Here is a 20,302-nt window from a genome sequence, read left to right as displayed (position 1 = left end):
AGCAGGCATGAGCCAAGCAGCAGGAGCAGACAGAATGCAGATGGTGGCATGTGGAAGCTGTGGTATGTATATGGTCTTAGCAGGGGAGCTGGAACACAGGTATGTGTGTATGAAGTGTCGCCTGATAGTGTTACTGGAGGAAAAGATTAAGGGGCTAGAGATGCAGGTAGATACCCTGGTGGAGTTTAGGCGGGGGTTTGAGCAGCTGATGGAGGACAGGCAAGGAGGGGCTGAAAGAGAGTGTCCTGCAGCGCAGGTAGAGGCAGAGGACGGTGAGAGGGGAATGGAAGGGGGAGAACATGGGAGGTGGAAGCATGTGACTGTGAGAAGCAGGCCAAGGAAAAGAAGGGCCAGCAAGGGGGGAATAGAACTCAGGAATAGGTTCGAGTGTTTGGATAGCGAGGTGGAGGGGCACCAGGTGGCGGCTGAAGGTGGGAGAGTGAGGAAGAAGAGAAGAGCAGCTAGTCCGAGAGAGAGAGGGGAGGAGTTGATGGAGACAGCACCAATTCTGGGCCCCGGGAGGAATCAGGAAGGCATAAGGGGGAGCATAACGGAAGATAGGAACAGGCACAGGTCAGGACTAGAGGGACTAGAGACTAGATTACTAGATTGCACTGTTGCCAGGCGACGGTAGGTGTATGTAATTGGAGACTCATTACTGAGGAGATTGGACAGGCCTGTGACCAGGGCGGACCCGGAGAACAGAAGGGTGTGCTGTCTACCGGGCGCAAAGATACGCGATGTGGACCTGCGGTTGAAAAGGATCCTAAAAGGAGCAGGTAAGAACCCCTTGATAATCCTTCATGTAGGAACGAATGACACGGCTAGGTTCTCGTTAGAGAGAATCAAGGGAGATTATGCTAGGCTGGGGAAGACGCTCAAGGAGATAGAGGCTCAGATTATCTTTAGTGGGATTCTGCCCGTTCCGAGGGAAGGGCAGCAAAGGGCTGATAGGATTGTGAGAATAAATAGTTGGCTAAGAGAGTGGTGCTATAAGGAGGGCTTTGGGATGTATGGCCACTGGGAGGCTTTCGGGGACAGGCACCTGTTCTCGCGGGATGGGCTTCACCTGAGTAGGGAAGGAAATAGACTTCTGGGAGGGAGGCTGGCTCATCTTATCAAAAGAGCTTTAAACTAGGAAGTTTGGGGAGAAGGTTGGGAGATGCACAGTTAATCTCCACGCCAGATTCCAGTATGGAAAAGGTGAGTAAAATGAGAGGAGACATAGCCGGGGAGATGAGATTGGACATAGGAAGGACAGGGGGGATGGACGCAAGGAGGCCCGCAACTTATAGTGCTACGAATGGGAGACAGGCTAAACGACATACATTAGGGTGTTTATACACCAATGCCAGAAGCCTAGGTAATAAAATGGAGGAATTGGAGCTCTTGGTCCAAGAGCTGAAACCAGATATCGTAGGAATAACAGAAACGTGGTGGAATGGCAGTCACGACTGGAACACAGGTATGGAGGGGTATGCGCTGTTTAGGAAAGACAGGAACAAAGGTAAAGGTGGGGGGGTGGCATTGTATGTCAATAGTGAAATAACCTGTAAAGAAATAATAGTTGATGGATTAGATAACACAGAGTCCGTCTGGGCAATACTCACACTGGGTAATAGGACTACTAGAGCCTCTCCGGGGATAGTGCTCGGAGTGTGCTATAGACCGCCGGGATCGACCCAGGATATGGATAAGGAACTATTTAATGTGTTTAGAGAAGTAATTACTAATAGAAACTGTGTAATTATGGGGGACTTTAACTTCCCAGATATAGATTGGGGCACAAACGCTAGTAGTAATAATAGGGCTCAGATGTTCCTAGATGTGCTTGCTGATCAATTCCTTCATCAAGTGGTAGCTGAACCGACGAGGGGGGAGGCCATTTTAGATTTGATTCTGGTAAGTAGTGAGGACCTCGTTGAGGAAGTGGTAGTGGGGGACAATTTGGGCTCCAGTGATCATGAGCTAATTCGGTTTAAAATACATGGGAGGAGTAACAGAATTAAGTCAAAGACTAGGGTTTATAATTTTTAAAAGGCCAATTTTAACAAATTAAGGGGACTGGTAAGGGAAGTGGATTGGGCAAACGTATTAATGGATCTAAAGGCAGAAGAAGCCTGGGATTACTTCAAGTTAAAGATGCATGAGCTGTCGGAGGCCTGCATTCCAAAAAAGGGAAAAAGATTACAAAGCAGGAGATTTAGACCGAGCTGGATGAGCGACCGACTCAAAGGGGCGATTAGGAAAAAACAGAAAGCGTACAAAGAGTGGAAGAGGGGAGGGATTAGTAAAGAAACTTACCTTAGCGAAGTCAGAGAATGTAGAGATAGAGTGAGAAAGGCCAAAGGCCGTGTAGAGTTGGACCTAGCGAGGGGAATTAAAAGCAATAGTAAGAGGTTTTACAGCCATATAAATAGGAAGAAAGCAAAGAAAGAAGAAGTGGGACCGCTGAAGACTATTGCCGGAGAGGAGATTAAAGACAATCGAGGCATGGCGCAATATCTCAATGAATATTTTGCATCGGTGTTTAATGAGGCCAATGAAGGTATTAGGGATACTAGCACCACTACAGAGGGGCATTCAGGATGGGGGATTACCGTATCCGAGGTAGAAACAAAACTTGAATGCCTTAATGGGGCTAAGTCGGGAGGACCGGACGATCTTCATCCGAGAATATTGAAGGAATTGGCGCGGGAAATAGCAGGCCCATTAGCGATAATATTTAATGAATCTGTAAACTCGGGGGTGGTCCCGTTAGACTGGAGAATAGCTAATGTGGTTCCTATTTTCAAGAAAGGGAAAAAAAGTGATCCGGGTAACTACAGGCCTGTTAGTTTAACATCTGTAGTGTGCAAGGTGTTAGAGAAAATTCTGAAAGAGAAACTAGTTGAGGACCTGGAGGTTAGTGGCAATTGCGATAAATTACAACATGGTTTTACGAAGGGCAGATCGTGCCAAACAAATCTGATCTCCTTCTTTGAGAAAGTAACGGATTTATTAGATAAGGGAAATGCGGTGGACCTAATATACCTGGATTTCAGTAAAGCGTTTGATACTGTACCCCATGAGGAATTATTGGTTAAACTGACAAACATGGGGATCGATATGAAAATCCAGAGGTGGATAAGGAATTGGTTATTGGGGAGAATGCAGCGGGTCGTATTAAAGGGTGAACTGTCGGGTTGGAGGGAGGTTACTAGTGGAGTGCCTCAAGGTTCGGTTTTGGGACCCATTTTATTTAATCTATTTATAACTGACCTCGGAACCGATTGCAGGAGTGGGCTGATAAAGTTTGCGGATGATACGAAGGTGGGAGGCGTTGTAAATTCGGAGGAGGATAGGGATATCCTGCAGGGAGACTTGAACGAGCTTGTGAATTGGAGTATCAGGAATAGGATGAAATTTAATAGTAAAAAGTGTAAGGTGATGCATTTGGGGATGACTAATAAAAATTTTAGTTACAAGATGGGGACGCATTGGTTAGAAGTAACGGAAGAGGAGAAGGACCTAGGGGTCCTAGTAGACCGCAGGATGACTATGAGTCGACAATGCGACGTGGCGGTGAAAAAAGCCAATGCTGTCTTGGGATGCATTAGGCGAGGTATATCTAGTAGGGATAAGGAGGTCCTGCTTCCGTTGTACAAGGCGCTGGTGAGACCTCATTTGGAGTACTGTGTGCAGTTCTGGTCTCCCATGTTTAAAAAAGATGAACTCAAACTGGAACGGGTGCAGAGAAGGGCCACTAGGATGATCAGAGGAATGGAAAACCTGTTGTATGAAAAGAGACTAGAGGAGCTTGGGTTGTTTAGTCTGACAAAGCGAAGGCTGAGGGGGGATATGATTGCTATCTTTAAATATATTAGAGGGATTAATACGAGGGAGGGAGAAGAATTATTCCAGCTTAGTACTAATGTGGATACGAGAACGAATGGATATAAACTGGCCGTGGGGAGGTTCAGGCTTGAAATTAGACGAAGGTTTCTGACCGTCAGAGGGGTGAAATATTGGAACGGCCTTCCGAGGGAAACGGTGGGGGCGACGGACCTGTCTGGTTTTAAGATTAAGTTAGATAAATTTATGGAGGGAATGGTTTAATGGTATAACATAGTAGTCAAGGAAAACCAAGAAATGGTAGGTAAATTGTATAATGGCTGACGGGGTCAGGCTGGAGACTCTTGCCTATATGCTCGGAGTCTTACTGATCGCCATATTTGGGGTCGGGAAGGAATTTTCCTCCAGGGCAGATTGGCTGAGCCTCTGGAGGTTTTTCGCCTTCCTCCGCAGCATAGGGCAGGGATCTCTAGCAGGAGGGTTTCTGCCGATTGAAGTCACCTAAAACAGGATTGGGGACTTCAACAGCAGAGTCCAGGGAAGGGGTAGGGACGGTTTTATGGCCTGCAGCATGCAGGGGGTCAGACCAGATGATCATAATGGTCCCTTCTGACCTTAAAGTCTATGAGTCTATGAGTCTATGAGTCTACTGCTCTAGCATTAGTGCAGCTCAGTCATTTCTAGTGCAACCTTTGAGAGTGTTTATTCTTTTAGGATGATTCCTAAGTAGGTTCTTTGAAACTTATTGATGGACCCTAATACCAAGATAGGGGGAACTCCAGGAGAAGTCCATACAAGGAGCAGCCATATTATCTGATTAAGGAGCTCTTGCATGAGCTGAGTAGATTGTAGGGAGGGAACCTATTGGTTTTCAGGCTCTTTGCACAGGTACTATGGAAGAGAACGGTTTGGAAGAGTCATCTGAGGGAAGGGATCGGAAGGAGACCCCATTGACCAGAAGGCATGGGATGCATTGTCCTAGGGATGGGGGTTCAATGACCACCACTCCCAAGAGGAGGAGATAGGTGGTAGTGAACTCCCACCTAAGGGTCCTCCATCTGCCATCTAGACGGAGTCATCTATCTGCCATCCAGACTGGGAAATTCGAGAAGGGTGCTGTTTGCCTGGAGCTAGAACTCAGGATGTGATGGACTGTCCGCCGAGACTGATCAAGCCCTCGGACTGCTACCCCTTCCTGCTTCTCCAGATGGGCACCAATGACCTTGAGTGGGTCACTGAAGACTCTGGGAAAGGAGTTTGAGGTGCAAGTTGAGTTCTCGTCCATCCTCCCTGTTGAAGGAAAAGGCCCAGGTAGGGACCATCGAATTCTGGAGGTAAATGCGTGGTTATGCAGGTGGTGTTGGAGAGAGGGCTTTGGATTCTTCGACCATGGGCTGTTGTTCCAGGAAAAAGGATTGCTAGGAAGAGATGGGATCCACCTAATGAAGAGAGGGAAGAGCATCCTTGCAGGCAGACTTGCTAACCTAGTGAGGAGGTCTTTAAACTAGGTTCTCTGGGAGATGGAGACCTAAGCTTTGAGGTAAGTGGGGAAGTGAGATACTGGGAGGAAACACAAGGAGGCTGCCTGATTCATACTGAGAAAGCAGGGCAATCGGCTAGCAGAGCAATCGGCTAGTTATCTTAGGTGCCTGTACACAAACTCAAGAAGCCTGGGAAAGAAGCAGGAAGAATTGGAAGTCCTGGCACAGTCAAGGAACTATGATGTGATTGTAATAACAGAGACTTGGTGGGGTAACTCATATGACTGGAGCACTGTCATGGAAGGGTATAAACTGTTCAGGAAGGACCGGCGGGGGAGAAAAGGTGGAGGAGTTGTACTGTATGTAAGAGAGCAGCTGATTGCTCAGAGCTCCAGTATGAAACTGGAGAAAAGCTTGTTGAGAGAATTTTGGGATAAGTTTAGAGGCAAGAGCAACAAGGGTGATGTCGTGGTGGGCATCTGCTATAGACCAACAGACCAGGAGGATGTGGTAGACGAGTATTTCTTCAGACAACTAATAGAAGTTTCCAGATCACAGACCCTGGTTCTCAGGGAGGACTTTAATCACCCTGACATCTGCTGGGGGAGCAATACAGCAGTGCACAGACAATCCAGGAAGTTTTTGGAGAGTGTTGGGGACAACTCCTGGTACAAGTGCTGGAGGAACCAACTAGGGGCTGTGCTCCTATTGACCTGCTGCTCACAAACAGGGAAGAATTGGTAGCAGAAGTAGGGGTGGGTGGCAACCTGGGCAGCAGTGACCATGAGATGGTTGAGTTCAGGAACCCGACAAAAGGAAGAAAGGAGAGCAGCAAAATACAGACCCTGGACTTCAGAAAAGCAGACTTTGACTCCCCCAGGGAACTGATGGGTAGGATCCCCTGAGAGACTAATATGAGGGGGAAAGGAGTCCAGGACAGCTGGCTTTATTTTAAAGAAGCCTTATTGAGGGTGCAGGAACAAACCATACTGATGTGCAGAAAGAATAGGAAATATGGCAGGCGGCCAGCTTGGCTTAATAGAGAAATCTTCAGTGAGCTTAAACACAAAAAGGAAGTTTACAAGTGGAAACTTGGACAGATGACTAGGGAGGAGTATAAAAATATTGCTCAAGCATGCAGGGGTGTAATCAGGAAGGCCAAAGCACAATTGGAGTTGCAGCTAGCAAGGGATGTGAAGGGTAACATGAAGGATTTCTACAGGTATGTTAGCAACAAGAAAGTCAGGGAAAGTATGAGACCCATACTGAATGGGGGAGGCAACCTAGTGACAGATATCGAAAAAGCTGAAGTACTCAATGCTTTTTTGGCCTCAGTCTTCACAGACAAGGTCAGCTCCCAGACTACTGCACTGGGCAGCACAGTATGGGGAGGAGGTGAGAAGACCTCAGTGGTAAAAGAACAGGTTAAGGACTATTTAGAAAAGCTGGACATGCACAAGTCCATGGGGCCGGAGGCAATGCATCCGAGGATGCTGAGGGAGTTGGCTGATGTGATTGCAAAGCCATTGTCTATTATCTTTGAAAACTCGTGTTGATCGGGGGAGGTCCCAGATGATTGGAAAAAGGCAAATATAGTGCCCATCTTTAAAAAAGGGAAGAAGGAGAATCCAGGGAACTACAGACCGATCACCCTCACCTCAGTCCCCAGGAAAATCATGGAGGACATCCTCAAGGAATCCATTTTGAAGCACTTGGGGAGGAGAGGAAGGTGATCAGGAACAGTCAACATGGATTCACCAAGGGCAAGTCATGATATACTTTGACTTTAGAAAAGCTTTTGATATGGTCTCCCACAGTATTCTTGCCAGCAAGTTAAAGAAGTATGGATTGAATGAATGGACTATAAGGGGGATAGAAAGCTGGCTAGATCGTCAGGCTCAACATGTAGTGATCAACGGCATAATGTCTAGTTGGCAGCCGATATCAAGCGGAGTTCCCCAGGGGTCGGTCCTGGGGCCGATTTTGTTCAACATCTTCATTAATGATCCGATGATGGGATGGATTGCACCTTCAGCAAGTTTGCAGATGACACTAATCTGGGGGGAGAGGTAGATATGCTGGAGGGTAGGGATAGGGTCCAGAGGGACCTAGACAAATTGGAGGATTGGGCCAAAAGAAATCTGATGAGGTTTAACAAGAACAAGTGCAGAGTCCTGCACTTAGGATGGAAGAATCCCATGCACTGCTACAGGCTGGGGACCGACCGGCTAAGCAGCAGTTCTGCAGAAAAGGACCTGTGGATTACACTGGACAAGAAGCTGGATATGAGTCAACAGTGTGCCCTTGTTGCCAGGAAGGCTAACAACATATTGGGCTGCATTAGTAGGAGCATTGCCAGGATATCAAGGGAAGTGATTATTCCCCTCTACTTGGCACTGGTGAGGACACATCTGGAGTATTGCGTCCAGTTTTGGGCCCCCCACTACAGAAAGGATGTGGACAAATTGGAGAGAGTCTAGCAGAGGGCAATGAAAATGATTAGAGGGCTGGGGCACATGTCTTATGAAGAGAGGCTGAGGAACTGGGCTTATTTAGTCTGCAAAAAAGAAGAGTGTGTTTGGGGGGGATTTGATAGCAGCCTTCAACTACCTGAATGGGAGTTCCAAAGCGGATGGAGCTAGGCTGTTCTCAGTGGTGGCAGATAACAGAACAATTAGCAATGGTCTCAAGTTGCAGTGGGGGATGTCTAGGTTGGATATTAGGAAAACCTATTTCACTAGGAGGGAGGTGAAGCACTGGAATGGGTTACCTAGGGAGGTGGTGGAATCTCCATCCTTAGAGATTTTTAAGGTCAGGCTTGACAAAGCCCTGGCTGGGATGATTTAGTTGGGGTTGGTCCTGCTTTGAGCAGGGGGTTGGACTAGATGACCTCCTGAGGTCTCTTCCAACCCTAATCTTCTATGATCACCACAGAAAGAAACATGCACTACTAGAGGTATCCAATTGCTATCAGGTACTCAGCATGGCAGCTGCAGGAAACATCTCTGCAGATTCAGCCGGGAAAAAGCAAGAGAGAACAGCACATGACATATCTGAGGATAGCTGCTCAGCCCACTCTATGACTAGTGAGGAGAGCATTACATTGACAACAAAAGGGGCTGATGCTAGGGAATGAGTAAGTAATTAAAAAGTATGTGGGACACAAATGAACTCTTATCAATGGTATACACCCATTATCAATTGGAGATGGTAATATGGTCAATAATGATGCACAAAAGGCAGATGTGTTCAATAAATTGTTCTGTTCTGTATTTGAAAAGAAACTGGATGACGTATTCAGATCTCACAGTGATAATGGAATACTTTATATTCCAACAGTAACTAAGGAGTAAGACAGTGTATACTAAATTTAACATTTCTAAATCTGCAAGACTGGACAATTTGTATGCAAGAGTTTTAAATAATTGACAGAGGATCTCTGTGAACTAATGATGCTGATTTTTAACATGTCTTTTAATATTGAGAAAGTTTTAGAGACTGGAAAATAAGCCAATGTGCCAATATTGGAAAAGGGTAAACAGGATGACCTGGGTAACTATAGGTCAATTAGTTTGACATTGATCCTGGGCAACATCATAGCATTGCTGGTAAAGGATGCAGTCAGTACTGAATTAAAACATGGCAACCCAATTAATGCTGCTCCACATTCTTTTTTTTTTTTTAGAAAATATGTTTTGCCCAACAAACTTGACATTTTTTAATGAAATGACAAGTTTGATTGATAAAGGTAACTGTTTTGTTACCTTAAAATAGGAAAGGGAAAAGAAGAGCTACCAAAATGTCTTAAAAACCTACCTTACAGTGAGACACTTGAAAGTTCAGTCTATTTAGCTTATCAAAGAGGTTAGCAGGTGATTTGATGACAATCTGTAAGTACCTATGTGAAGAAGAGATTTCTCATAGTAGAGGGCTCTTTGATCTAGCACACAAAGGCAGAACAAGATCCAGGGTCTGGAAGATGAAAATAAATAAGTTCAAACTGGAAATAAGCCAAAAATATTTAACTGAGAGGGTAATTTACCATTGGAACAACTTAGATAGAGGTGTGATGGATTCTTCATCACTTGATGTCTTTATATCAAGATTGGATGTCTGTCTAAGGTTTGCTCGAGCTCTGTCAGAAGATATAGGCTTGATACAGGTATGACAGAATGAAATTTATGTCCTATGTTCTGCAAGAAGTCAGACTAGATGATTATAACAGTCTTTTCTGGTCTGAAAACTATGAATTTATGAATAATATAATCAATTCAATAGCTATGTTATTTTTAGTACTAATAATCAGTTTATTTTATACTGAGTTTTTAAATTTTTCACTGTATTGACATTGCATAATGATTTTATAGAAGTTGGAAGAGGAAGCTAGAAGTTTTGTTAGCTGTTTAGGGAACAGTTGGAGCTTTTCCTAGAGAGGTGTGGGATGCAGCTTGGGGTTGTGGGAGAACCACATTAACAGGATTTTTCTGCTAAAAAAATCAGAGCTGAAATAGTTATAAGTGTTGGTTATAAGTGAAATAATTGTAAGTTATAAGTGAAATAATTATAAGTGTTATAAATGTCACTGCTGGGATGAGTGAGGCAGTTCACACCTCTCCAGGACATTGTTCTGCAGGCTCAGGAGGAGAACACTTGATTGATTGGTTACCCTCAGTTTTCAAAAAAATTTCTGCCACTATAAGGACTAGTAACATAATGTAATTGTCCTCACTGCATCCACTGTCTTGTGCTTTCTTATGATTTCCATTTTCCAGTCTCTTTCCTGAACATCTTCCTGAATGCTGGGGCCACATGCCTCAGTGTCATCATCACGCCAGATTCTAGAGCAGAATTCTGATGTGTACACTCTGGTTCATTGTCTTCTCCCGATCCTTGCCATCTGGGAATCCCAAGTAATCATTCTGTGGAGGATTCCTGTGACATGATTTGCATCTACAGCAGTGAAAGTACATTGCAATGTACCAGAATTGCACCACCACGACCTGTGACTCTCAGAGCTGCTTCACCCTTCTTTCCTGGCATCACAGTGCCTCAATTTGCAGCATTGTACCAGCATATCCTTGGACTAATTTTCCTTGTGCCAATCTGGTGCACAAATAGATCTTCTCTGGTGTCATTCCTTTTGATGAAACCATTGCACAACTTCCAAGACTTTTGTTTGTTGGTTGATATTGAAGGATGGTTACTAATTTTGAGAGTACGGCTACACTAGGGAGTTTACAGTGGCACAGGTCTCTAATGTAAGCTCTTCTCCAGTCCCTGTGAGCAGCAATAGCTATGTCAGCGGGAGAAGCTCTCCTGCCAACATAGCGTTGTCCACACCAGTGCTTATGTCGGTGTAACTTACGTTATGCCGACATAAGCTGTAGTGTAGACATAGCCTGAAGGATGTATTGATCATGGGCACAACCACTGTGGGGAGCCATGTCCCTCCTGACAATTTGCTCCCTCCAGTGATGATCCCCCCACCCTGGCTAGATGTCTCATCCAACCAGCAGTGGGGAGTGAGAGGGGATAGAATAGAGCAGGGATCCGGCTCTTTATCAGGAAAGCAGGGGACCAGATAGTTGTTCTCAGGAGGTGAGGAGGGGAAGATGGGAGTGTAGCGGCTCAAGCAGAGGGAGCAGAGGGTAGAAGCCACACTGTATTTGCAAGAGGGGAGCAAGTGAGGAGCACAGTAGCTGAGTGTAGGAGGAGCTAAAACTAGAAGCCCAAAGCCTTCCGTTGTCAGTTGTTGGCTGTGTGTGTGTTCTCTCTGTGTGTTGCACTGGCTCTGGCCAGGTCGTCAGCCTGGCAGACCTCAATCGAACTGCCCAAGAAGACCACACACTCGGTTCAGTGGTGAAGGCGCTTGGCCAGGTTTATTGTCAATGAAGCACAGTAATAGCACCCTATAGATTCTACAGGGATATTAAGACTTGTCTGCCCATTATAATGGACCAGCTCAGTAAGTGGTGTGACTTTTTGCTTGCCCCTCAGTCAGACAAAGGGTTAAGGGCAAGTCTACATGATAGCACTACATTGGCACAGCTGCACCGATGCTGTAGCACATCTGGTGAAGACGTGCTATGCCAATGGGAGAGCTCTTTCCTATTGGCATAATTACTCCACCTTGGCGAGAATTGGAAGCTATGTCAGCGGGAGAGTATCTCCTTCCAGCATAGCGCTGGTGTGGACAGCACAAAATTTGTGTCACTTTTTCACACCCCTAAAGTTAGATCAACGTATGCAGTAGTGTAGACCTGCCCTAAGACAATGCATTCCAACATTTATAGATTGAGACAAACAACTTATATATCATCTTACTTGTTCCAAGACATATTTGTTACCTCCCTTTGTAACTTTCTCTTGATGCTTCAGACAAAACTTCCCTATTCATTACCTGTCTTTGTAGTTTTACATCTGATGTTTCAGACAAAACATCATGATTTATCACTTCTGTCAAACGATCTTATCATGTGGTAGGTTGGCGTGTTTTCTCTTAGCCTGCCGAAATGCATTTACATATTCAGTGTGTTTTAGCAACGCTAGCAATATCGGTGCCAAGTTCATATACCAGACAGTGAACTTGCAGACAAGTATCTGCTTTTGACAGGGCCTGACTTTTGCTTATAGCATAATTTTTTGCTGACTTTGGTTCAGGCCTCGGGCCTTGCACCAGGCCCCCATGCTCCAGGCTTTCTCTTCCTACTACACTTTCCTCTACCCAGGAGAGAGATACCAATTGATTTGAGTGGAGGAGACTTCACAGCAATTTTATTTGATTGGGAGCGAGATAAGGAGGTGCTGGAAGGCTGGCAATCCAGTGAAGGCACAGTTAAGATTGCGGTCTGTAATGTATGGTAGTTGTGGTTGTCATGATGTCTAGAAACAATATCTCTAGGTTTCCACATAGTTTGAGTTCCAGCTTTGTCTCTGTTCTTTACCAGGCAACACACTCAGTCGGGTGCAAAGTATAGCACACAGACATATAGTCATTGAAAAATATACTTGCCAGTACAAATACCATTATAGTGGTAGTTTACTTTTGGGCAGCAATAAGGTCTATGGGTGTGGGAGTTGAGGGTATGTACCACTAGGTCTGGTCTACATTAAAAAAAATACCCCTAAAATAGTTAGATTGATAAAAGCATAGTTTGCATGTAGTTATACCAGTAAAAAGTTACTTATAATGTTATAGCTTATTTTGCCTCCTGAACCAGAATAAACTACTTAAAATAAGCACTTTTATACTGGTATAACTGTGTCTGTACTGGGGCAAGGAAAGATTTGATTATTTAACTAGACTGATATAGAATTGGCAAAACCATCTAGTGTAGACAGGCTCTTAGACTGTCTTAATTTTTCATTTCTTTCTTTGTGTGGTTTCATATCTATCTATCTATCTATCTAGTTCAAACAGGGATTGTTTGAGAGAAGTTCTATGCAGGTCAAACTAGATGATCAAAATGGTCCCTTCTGGACTTAGAATTTATGAATATGTTATTTGACAGGCAATCTCAACTGTTGTACAACGCTTTTTGAATGTATAAGTATTGTACATATAAGTGCTGAGTAAATACAAAGAATGCCATATATAAGCAAGTAGAAATATACAGTTTTGCTCCTAATATTGTAGGTTTAATAAAATTGTTGTTATGCATTATTCAAGGTCTCTAGATGACAATTATCAACACTATTAACCAGCACAGTGTGCTTACTATAAATTTTTCTTATGATCATATCTAAATCAAATAAAAATCAATTCTGATCCAGAATTTTACCCTAATTCTCCATGAATGCGATTTCCTGCAAAATTTCAATTTTTATAATTCACCTTTTAACATCTAAAACCTGTTTTCCTAAGGGAAACTGTTTTGCAACTTTAACTTTTGCAGCACAAATTATACTATTAACAATGAACTAAAATAGAATTACCTCAGAACTGAAGTAGGAAAGCCATCCAATTTCATTATTTGGTCTTTTTGAATAAGTATTATGGTATATGATATCTTTTATAAGAACTGCTGTGGCTCGCAGGATAAAGGAAGCAAATACATTTATATGGATGTAGTTTCTAGTGCAGTGAAGTTTTCTGTGGAAGTACAAAAAGAAATGTCCCCTTTTATGAATCCTTTAGAATAAATTTCATTATAAACAATATCATTGTATTCATATTATTGCCCTCAACAGATATTGCTCAAGAATTACATTTGCATAGTAAATGTGTATAGTTACATCTGACATGGAATTATAAGCTCAGTTACTTGAAAAAAGAATCCATATGTTGTTAAATTCCAGAATACAAGACATGTTCTAGTAATGTTGGTTGGCACTAACCTGAGGAGCAGAAGTGTAAGTAGAGCTAATACAAGGGAAATGAGAGACAAGCAGTATCCAATGGTGTACAGTAACTGTAGGGTGGAAAGTAACATGTGTTCTTCTTCCTAATCATAGGAACAACAGAGAAAAATAAATAAGTCGCACAAGTGTGGGAGTCAGCCTAGCCCAGCAGATAGGGCACTGGACTCAGAGTTAAGACATCAGGGTTCTATATTTGTCCTACCCAGCTGTGTGTCCTTGAGCAAGTCACTTAACTGCTCCAAACTTCAGTTTCCCCATCTGTAAATGACCCTCCTCAGTAACGCCTGTGAGATCAACAGGTGGGAACAACTATGGAAAGCCAGATATAATTAGCAGGTTTTAAAATTTGAAATAATTTAATATTTGGAATAGGCACATAGGGTCTAATTTTGAAAATTTTGTATGCACAACTGTGAGCCTAATTTCTGCCAACAGCCACCACGATTAAATATGCAAATTGGGCTCTAGGGTATGAAGATAGCCAAATAAATTAATAACTACTAATGCTGGGCAGAAATTTTTCATTAAAACAGTCTTCTATCTGAAAATGCCATTCTGTTGAAACTAAAATTGTTCATGAAATCACAGCAATTTTGATGACAATTCCTGTGTAAATTTTTTTAAATGTCTCCTGTTCATGTTGTGAGGAAACAATTTGAAGACTTTGAAGAAGAAAAGAAGATAAGCACTCAGTGTACTAATTAGAGCAGCAAGCTTCTTTCAATATCTTAGAAATATGATTGCAAGATAACACAAACCTAATAATAGTAATTAAAAATGGAAAAAAATCATTTTGAATCTAAATTTTGAAATTTCCAAAACTTTTCCCCCAGAATTTCCATTTTGTAGAACAATTCTAAATATTTGTTTTGCTCTGATTCAGAATGAAACACATTTTGAAGTGTTGAAATTTCCTGTGAAACAGAAATTCTGAGTTTCAACCAGCTCTAATTACACTGCTCTACAGCCAAAATGGTTCTGAAATAAATGTAGTCAAACTTTACTAATTCTGGGTCACTGAGAACGAAAATGATGCTTAAAATTGTTGATTGGCTCTAGTTTTCAAAATATGATATTGGGTCAGTATATACGACCCTTGACTTGGGAATGGCGGAGGATAAGTGAGTTATAAAGGGAAGGGATCTCAATTTAAACCAGAAATGACTAAAATACATCTTTGACTGGATCTATGAATAAATCTATGACTGGGTTTGGACAGTACTTGCTTTTTAGGCAAAACAATGAATGATGCAATCTGAAGCTGGTATTGCATCATACATGATATGAATTGCATCATGTTATTCCTAGAAGTCATGGATGATGCAATCATAACGAAGCTTCCATCACTCTGCTGAACAAATTGCCCTATATCAGCTCTAGAAATCATACAGTGTCGTGCTCTCTTATTTGTCAGTGTTTGATTTTGCAAAGGGACACATTTCTGTTTAGCCAAAGTGAGCAGAGATGCCTCGTACTTGTGTGAACAGTGCAGATAACTTCTGCTATGTTTGTGGTGAAGTGACTTTTGCATCACAAAAGTGCAGTATAACCACTATGGTTAAGAAAGCCTATCACTTTTATTTTGGCTGCAAAATTGGAGATCAGGACAAGAGGTGGGCCCCACACATGCTGCAACACTTGTGCAACAAATCTTCGCCAGTGGTTAAACAGGAAAAAGAAATCTATGCCTTTTGCAGTGCCAATGATTTGGAGAGAGCCAACAGATCATACCAGCAATTGTTACTTCTGCATGGTGCCTCCAGTTGGGAAAGGTGTGTCAAAGAAGAAAAAGTGGACTGTGCATTATCCAAACATTCCATCAGCTATACACCCAGTACCCCACGGAGAAGGACTGCTGGTTCCTGATGCACCAGAATCATTCTCACTTGAGTCAGACGAGGAAGAGGAAGAGGATGAAACTTCTGGTCCTGAACCATCAATGTCACAGGACCCACATTTTCTCCCATCCTCCTCCTCTGAACCACACCTCATAACACAAGGTGAACTGAATGACCTTGTCAGGGATTTGGAACTACCCAAGAGTAAGGCAGAGCTGTTGGGCTCCGGACTACAGCAGTGGAATCTCCTGGCAGGTGATGTTAGGGTTTCCATGTTCCGTGACCGTCAAAAGGATCTTGTCCCATTCTTCTTCATGGAAGGTGATCTTGTAGCCTGCAACAACATCGATGGTGTGATGGCAGCCCTCAAAATCGTTCACGATCCAGATGAGTGGAGACTGTTCATTGATTCATCAAAGATGAGTCTTAAAGCTGTTTTACTGCATAATGGCAATGTTTTGCCATCAATTCCGGTTGGTCATGCAGTCCATATGAAGGAAACCTATGACAACATGAAACAACTTTTGAGGTGCATAAACTATGACCAACATCAATGGCAGCTTTGTAGCGATTTGAAGGTTGTTGCTCTCTTGCTTGGTCTGCAGACTGGATACACAAAGTACTGCTGTTTTCTCTGCGAATGGGATAGTCCTGCAAGAGATTCCCACTACATCAAGAAAGATTGGCCACTCCTACAGTCATTGGAGCCTGGGAGGAAAAGTGTTCAGCATCCACCACTTGTTGAATCAAGGAAGATTTTGTTACCACCCTTACACATCAAGCTAGGTCTGATGTGAACTTTGAAAGAACTTTGTCAAGGCCATTGACAAAACACAAGCAGCTTTCAAGTACCTCCGTGGAAAATTTCCAAGGTTAAGTGAAGCTAAGATAAAGGAAGGTGTCTTTGTTGGTCCTCATATTGGTGAACTTCTTCAAGATGATGCATTTGACCATGCACTGCGTGGCAAGGAAAAGATGGCATGGAAAGCCTTCCAGTTAGTGGCAATACATTTTCTCAGAAACAACAAGGCAGACAGCTACAGATTGTTGGTGGAAAACCTCCTCAAGGCATATGTGATCGGCGTTGGCCCACCTACCCGCTAGGGGGTGGTGGGGAGCTATGAGGTCACTGGCCGGCCTGGGTCACGCCTCCGTCAGCGGGGAATTAGCGGCGGGGCGGCCGCCAGCCAGAGTCTATAGCGCGCCCCTCAGGCAGGGGAGCGCCGGCAAAGGTCAGTAGCGCGCCCCTCAGGCAGGGGAGCGCCGGCAAAGGTCAGTAGCGCGCCCCTCAGGCAGGGGAGCGCCGGCAAAGGTCAGTAGCGCGCCCCTCAGGCAGGGGAGCGCCGGCAAAGGTCCCGGCGTGGCTCTGCCGGGTAGGGGAGCGCAGGCCCACCCTACACCACTGCGCTCCAGCCCAGGGCCCTGACAGTGGCAGAACGAGGGTCCCACCACTGGGTCAGCGGGGTCGTCCCGCTACATAGACTCACCACTGTGCAGCTCTGTCCCTGGGCTACTTCCTACCCGATTGCTCGCCCGAATCCCTCTGGTCCCGTGAGTGCGTCGGGGTATTCCGCTGCTGGCAGCTCCGGCTCCCCCTCAGGCTCAGGCTCCTCCAGCTCCTCTGGGTACTCGGCTGCTGGCAGCTCCCGCTCCCCCTCCGACTCCTCCAGTTCCTCTGGGTACTCGGCAGCGGGCAGTCCTGGCAGCCCCAGTCCGTCCTCCAGGTGAGGTTTCCACAGGTCCAGGGCCTCCCCTGGTGTGGCAGCAGGCTCTGAAGGGAGCAGCCCACGGTCTGTGTCTGCCTCCCTCCCTGGTGCTGCCCTAACTGAGCTAAGGGCCCCGCCCTTTATACTTCCTGTTCCACCCCTCCCCTTCCGGGGGGTGGAGCAAGCTTGGGCTGGCCCCGCCCACTCAGGCTGAGGGACAGGCACTTTACCCTCAGGTTCGGAAGGAAGCCACCCTGGCTCCCTACAGCATACAAAAGCCTTGGTTGCAACATATCACTAAAGTTACATTTTTTGCACTCTCATCTAGATTTTTTTCCACCGAACTGCGGAGCAGCGAGCGATGAGCACGGCGAGCGATTTCACCAGGACATTGCAACAATGGTGAAACGCTATCAGGGCAAATGGAGCCCATCAATGCTTGCAGACTATTGCTGGACAGTGACAAGAGATGCTCCGTTTAATGAATACAAGAGACAAGCCAAGAAGCGCCAAGTAGACACTGAATAGGACTAAACTATGTACATAATAGTTTTTTGCCTTTTGTTTCATAATACATTTTATTTATATAACCCTTTTGCTGATTTTTAAAGTGTTACATAAACAGGACAGGTGAAATATTATCATGTAAAGCAACCATAAACACATGAAAAGACCTAGGTTTACAATTTATGATTAAAACTCTACTATCTACACAATATACATAGACATAAAATGTAAAAACTTAAATATCTGAGAAGCAGTATCCAATCAGTTGTTTTAATTGTCATATTTGAATTCAGCACATCAACATACATAATAAATAGCACATTTTATCTCTGAAGCAGACGACTTCTCAAAAATTGTAGACCAGTGTTACTCATTTGAAATTACCTAAATTCTGCATGAAGCACAATAACCATTTGTGCAAAATGGGCGAACAATTGAACATGCATTTTTGGGTGGGCAGTTTTGAAAATCAGGTCTATCATGTGCAGTCATTTTCAGCACCATTTACATAGGTTTTGTTTCTAAACTCAAGATGAAAATAAGGATGAATTAAAAGGAGAAATTAATGTGTGAGCATGTCAAGTGATATGGAACAGGACATCTGAGCAGAAACCAGTGAGCACCCATTTTCCTTTAACATTTTATTTCTTTCGTGCCTGTTTCTGATGCATTTTGTAATTATTGGAGATGCTCAATAAATTACACCAAACTCCTAAGGTGCCAGTAGTGTTACAGGTCTACTGCAACTCAGAGGCAAGTGGTACAGTGCTTTGGCAGCCAGGTGTTGTGGGCATTAGCCCTGGTGGATCACAGTAACCACTCAGACACTTGGCAAGTGAAAGGCTATTTTATTAGGGTTGGCAGGAAAGGGGAAATACCTCAGGTACAGAGGCTTAAATGGTTACACTCCAAATTGAGCAATAGTGGTACATGTTTGGGTCCCTGGGACAGTCCAACTGAGAGTCAGGATTCTTCAGGCCTAGTGGCTGGGGTGCTCTCTCCAGTCCAGTCTTTATTCAAGTAAAAAGAAGCTTGAGGTTTTCCAAGACAGGCTGTTATTGTCTCTGATTGGGGCTGCTCTGCATTGGCTCTCCACCCAGCCCTTGCGCTGTTCCCCCATAAGTCCCACACAGACCCACACCCATCTGTCACATCCAGCAGCCACAGCCGGTTCCACACATAGTTTCTGGGGTGTTCCTCTTTGCATTCAGCTTCTCTGCAGCTCCTGGCTAGCCATGCAGCCACCACTTCCAAACAGAGTTTGGCCACTTCTGTTTGAGGACGTTTCCCCTTACCTGGCCACAGGAAGGGGAAGTGGGAGGGAGCTAATGCTGCTTAGCCAGCGGTTCTCAAACTTTTTGTATTGGTGACCCCTTTTGAACACCAAGCCTCTGACTGCGTCCCCCCTTAGAAATTAAAAACACATTTTTTTGTATTTAACATTATGTTAAATACTAAATTTAAACCCTATTGCTTAAAATGAATTTACCTTTTCTCATTGCTTTTAAATTAAGACTAAAGCACATTTTTATCAAATTATATAAGTGGAAAAGTTATTTTTAAGTAGAATTTTATTTTAATACTTGACAGCAATTAATGACCTGAAGCATCGAAAAATCAGTGAGATGGATGATGCTGTTTATTTAATACAAGAAGTTTTATGGTTGGTGTTGTTTTAGAAAGGGTGCATCTGATGTCGTCCTTCACATCAAGCCGGTTTTGAGATTCCGTCTTTATTGTGAGAAGGCTGGAGAATCCACTCTCGCATTGGGTATTCACTTGCAACTGAGCACCAGATCTGGTTTGGAGGCAGCTGTGTGAATTTTTCTTTCACTTCATCATCATTGATCATGTCGACAAACTTCCTGTAAATGAATATCGTCAGTTGGTAACTGGTCAGCTGTCACACTGAAAGGGTTCTTCACCAGAATGAAGTGCTTCTGGTAGCGCTGGGAAGTAGTGTGAGAACTCTTCATGAAGGGCTCTCAAATGTTCACTGATTGCTGATTTGAGAGCACTATCAATGTTAACTTCCTCCTCCTCACTGAACGAGGAAAATGTCGGAAATATGCCATATCTGTCTGTGTCCAGCTTCCTGCACCACAGATCCAACTTCATCTGGAAGGCTTTGATTTTATTAGTCAGGTCTATTAATGTTGAATGTTTTCCCTGAAGTGACAGATTGAGATCATTAAGGCTACCAAAGATATCAAGTAGGTATGCCAAGCAGAGAAGCCATTTTTTGTCACTGAACATTTTGTTCAGCTCTTGTTTCTGTTTTTGCAGAAAAAACTCTGCCATCTCTTCATGAAGTATAAAAACACTCTTTAATGCATGTCCCCTAGAAAGCCATCAGACTTGAGTGTGGAAAAGTAGAACTTCATATTCACCACCCATTTCATTGCAGAGCTCTTGAAAGAGACGACTATTCAGAGCATGAGCTTTAATGTAGTTCACTGCTCGTATAACAACATCCACCACAGCATTAAGGCATATTGGCAATGTCTTTGCAGCTAGGACTTGATGATGGATTCCACAATGAGTGACAATCACATTAGGTGAGACACACTTTACC

The 20,302-nt window shown here is 44.0% G+C and overlaps 1 protein-coding gene across 1 annotated transcript in view; it reads right to left on the bottom strand.

Moving 5' to 3' along the window:
• The window catches only part of GLP2R (glucagon like peptide 2 receptor), a 121,201-nt gene that overhangs the window by 62,196 nt on the left and 38,703 nt on the right, over positions 1 to 20,302 (bottom strand). The window contains exons 5-6 of the mRNA XM_034790523.1: positions 13,653 to 13,759; positions 13,251 to 13,407 (exon numbers count right to left, since the gene is read on the bottom strand). Of these exons, the coding sequence (XP_034646414.1) occupies positions 13,251 to 13,407; positions 13,653 to 13,759 (264 nt within the window). The remainder of the gene's footprint in view (positions 1 to 13,250; positions 13,408 to 13,652; positions 13,760 to 20,302) is intronic.

This window comes from Trachemys scripta, chromosome 14 (genome assembly GCF_013100865.1).
Source record: "Trachemys scripta elegans isolate TJP31775 chromosome 14, CAS_Tse_1.0, whole genome shotgun sequence".
Classification (NCBI taxonomy): Eukaryota; Metazoa; Chordata; order Testudines; family Emydidae; genus Trachemys; species Trachemys scripta.
The sequence above is the reverse complement of the archived record's forward strand: the minus strand, read 5'-3'. Positions and strand labels throughout refer to the sequence as shown.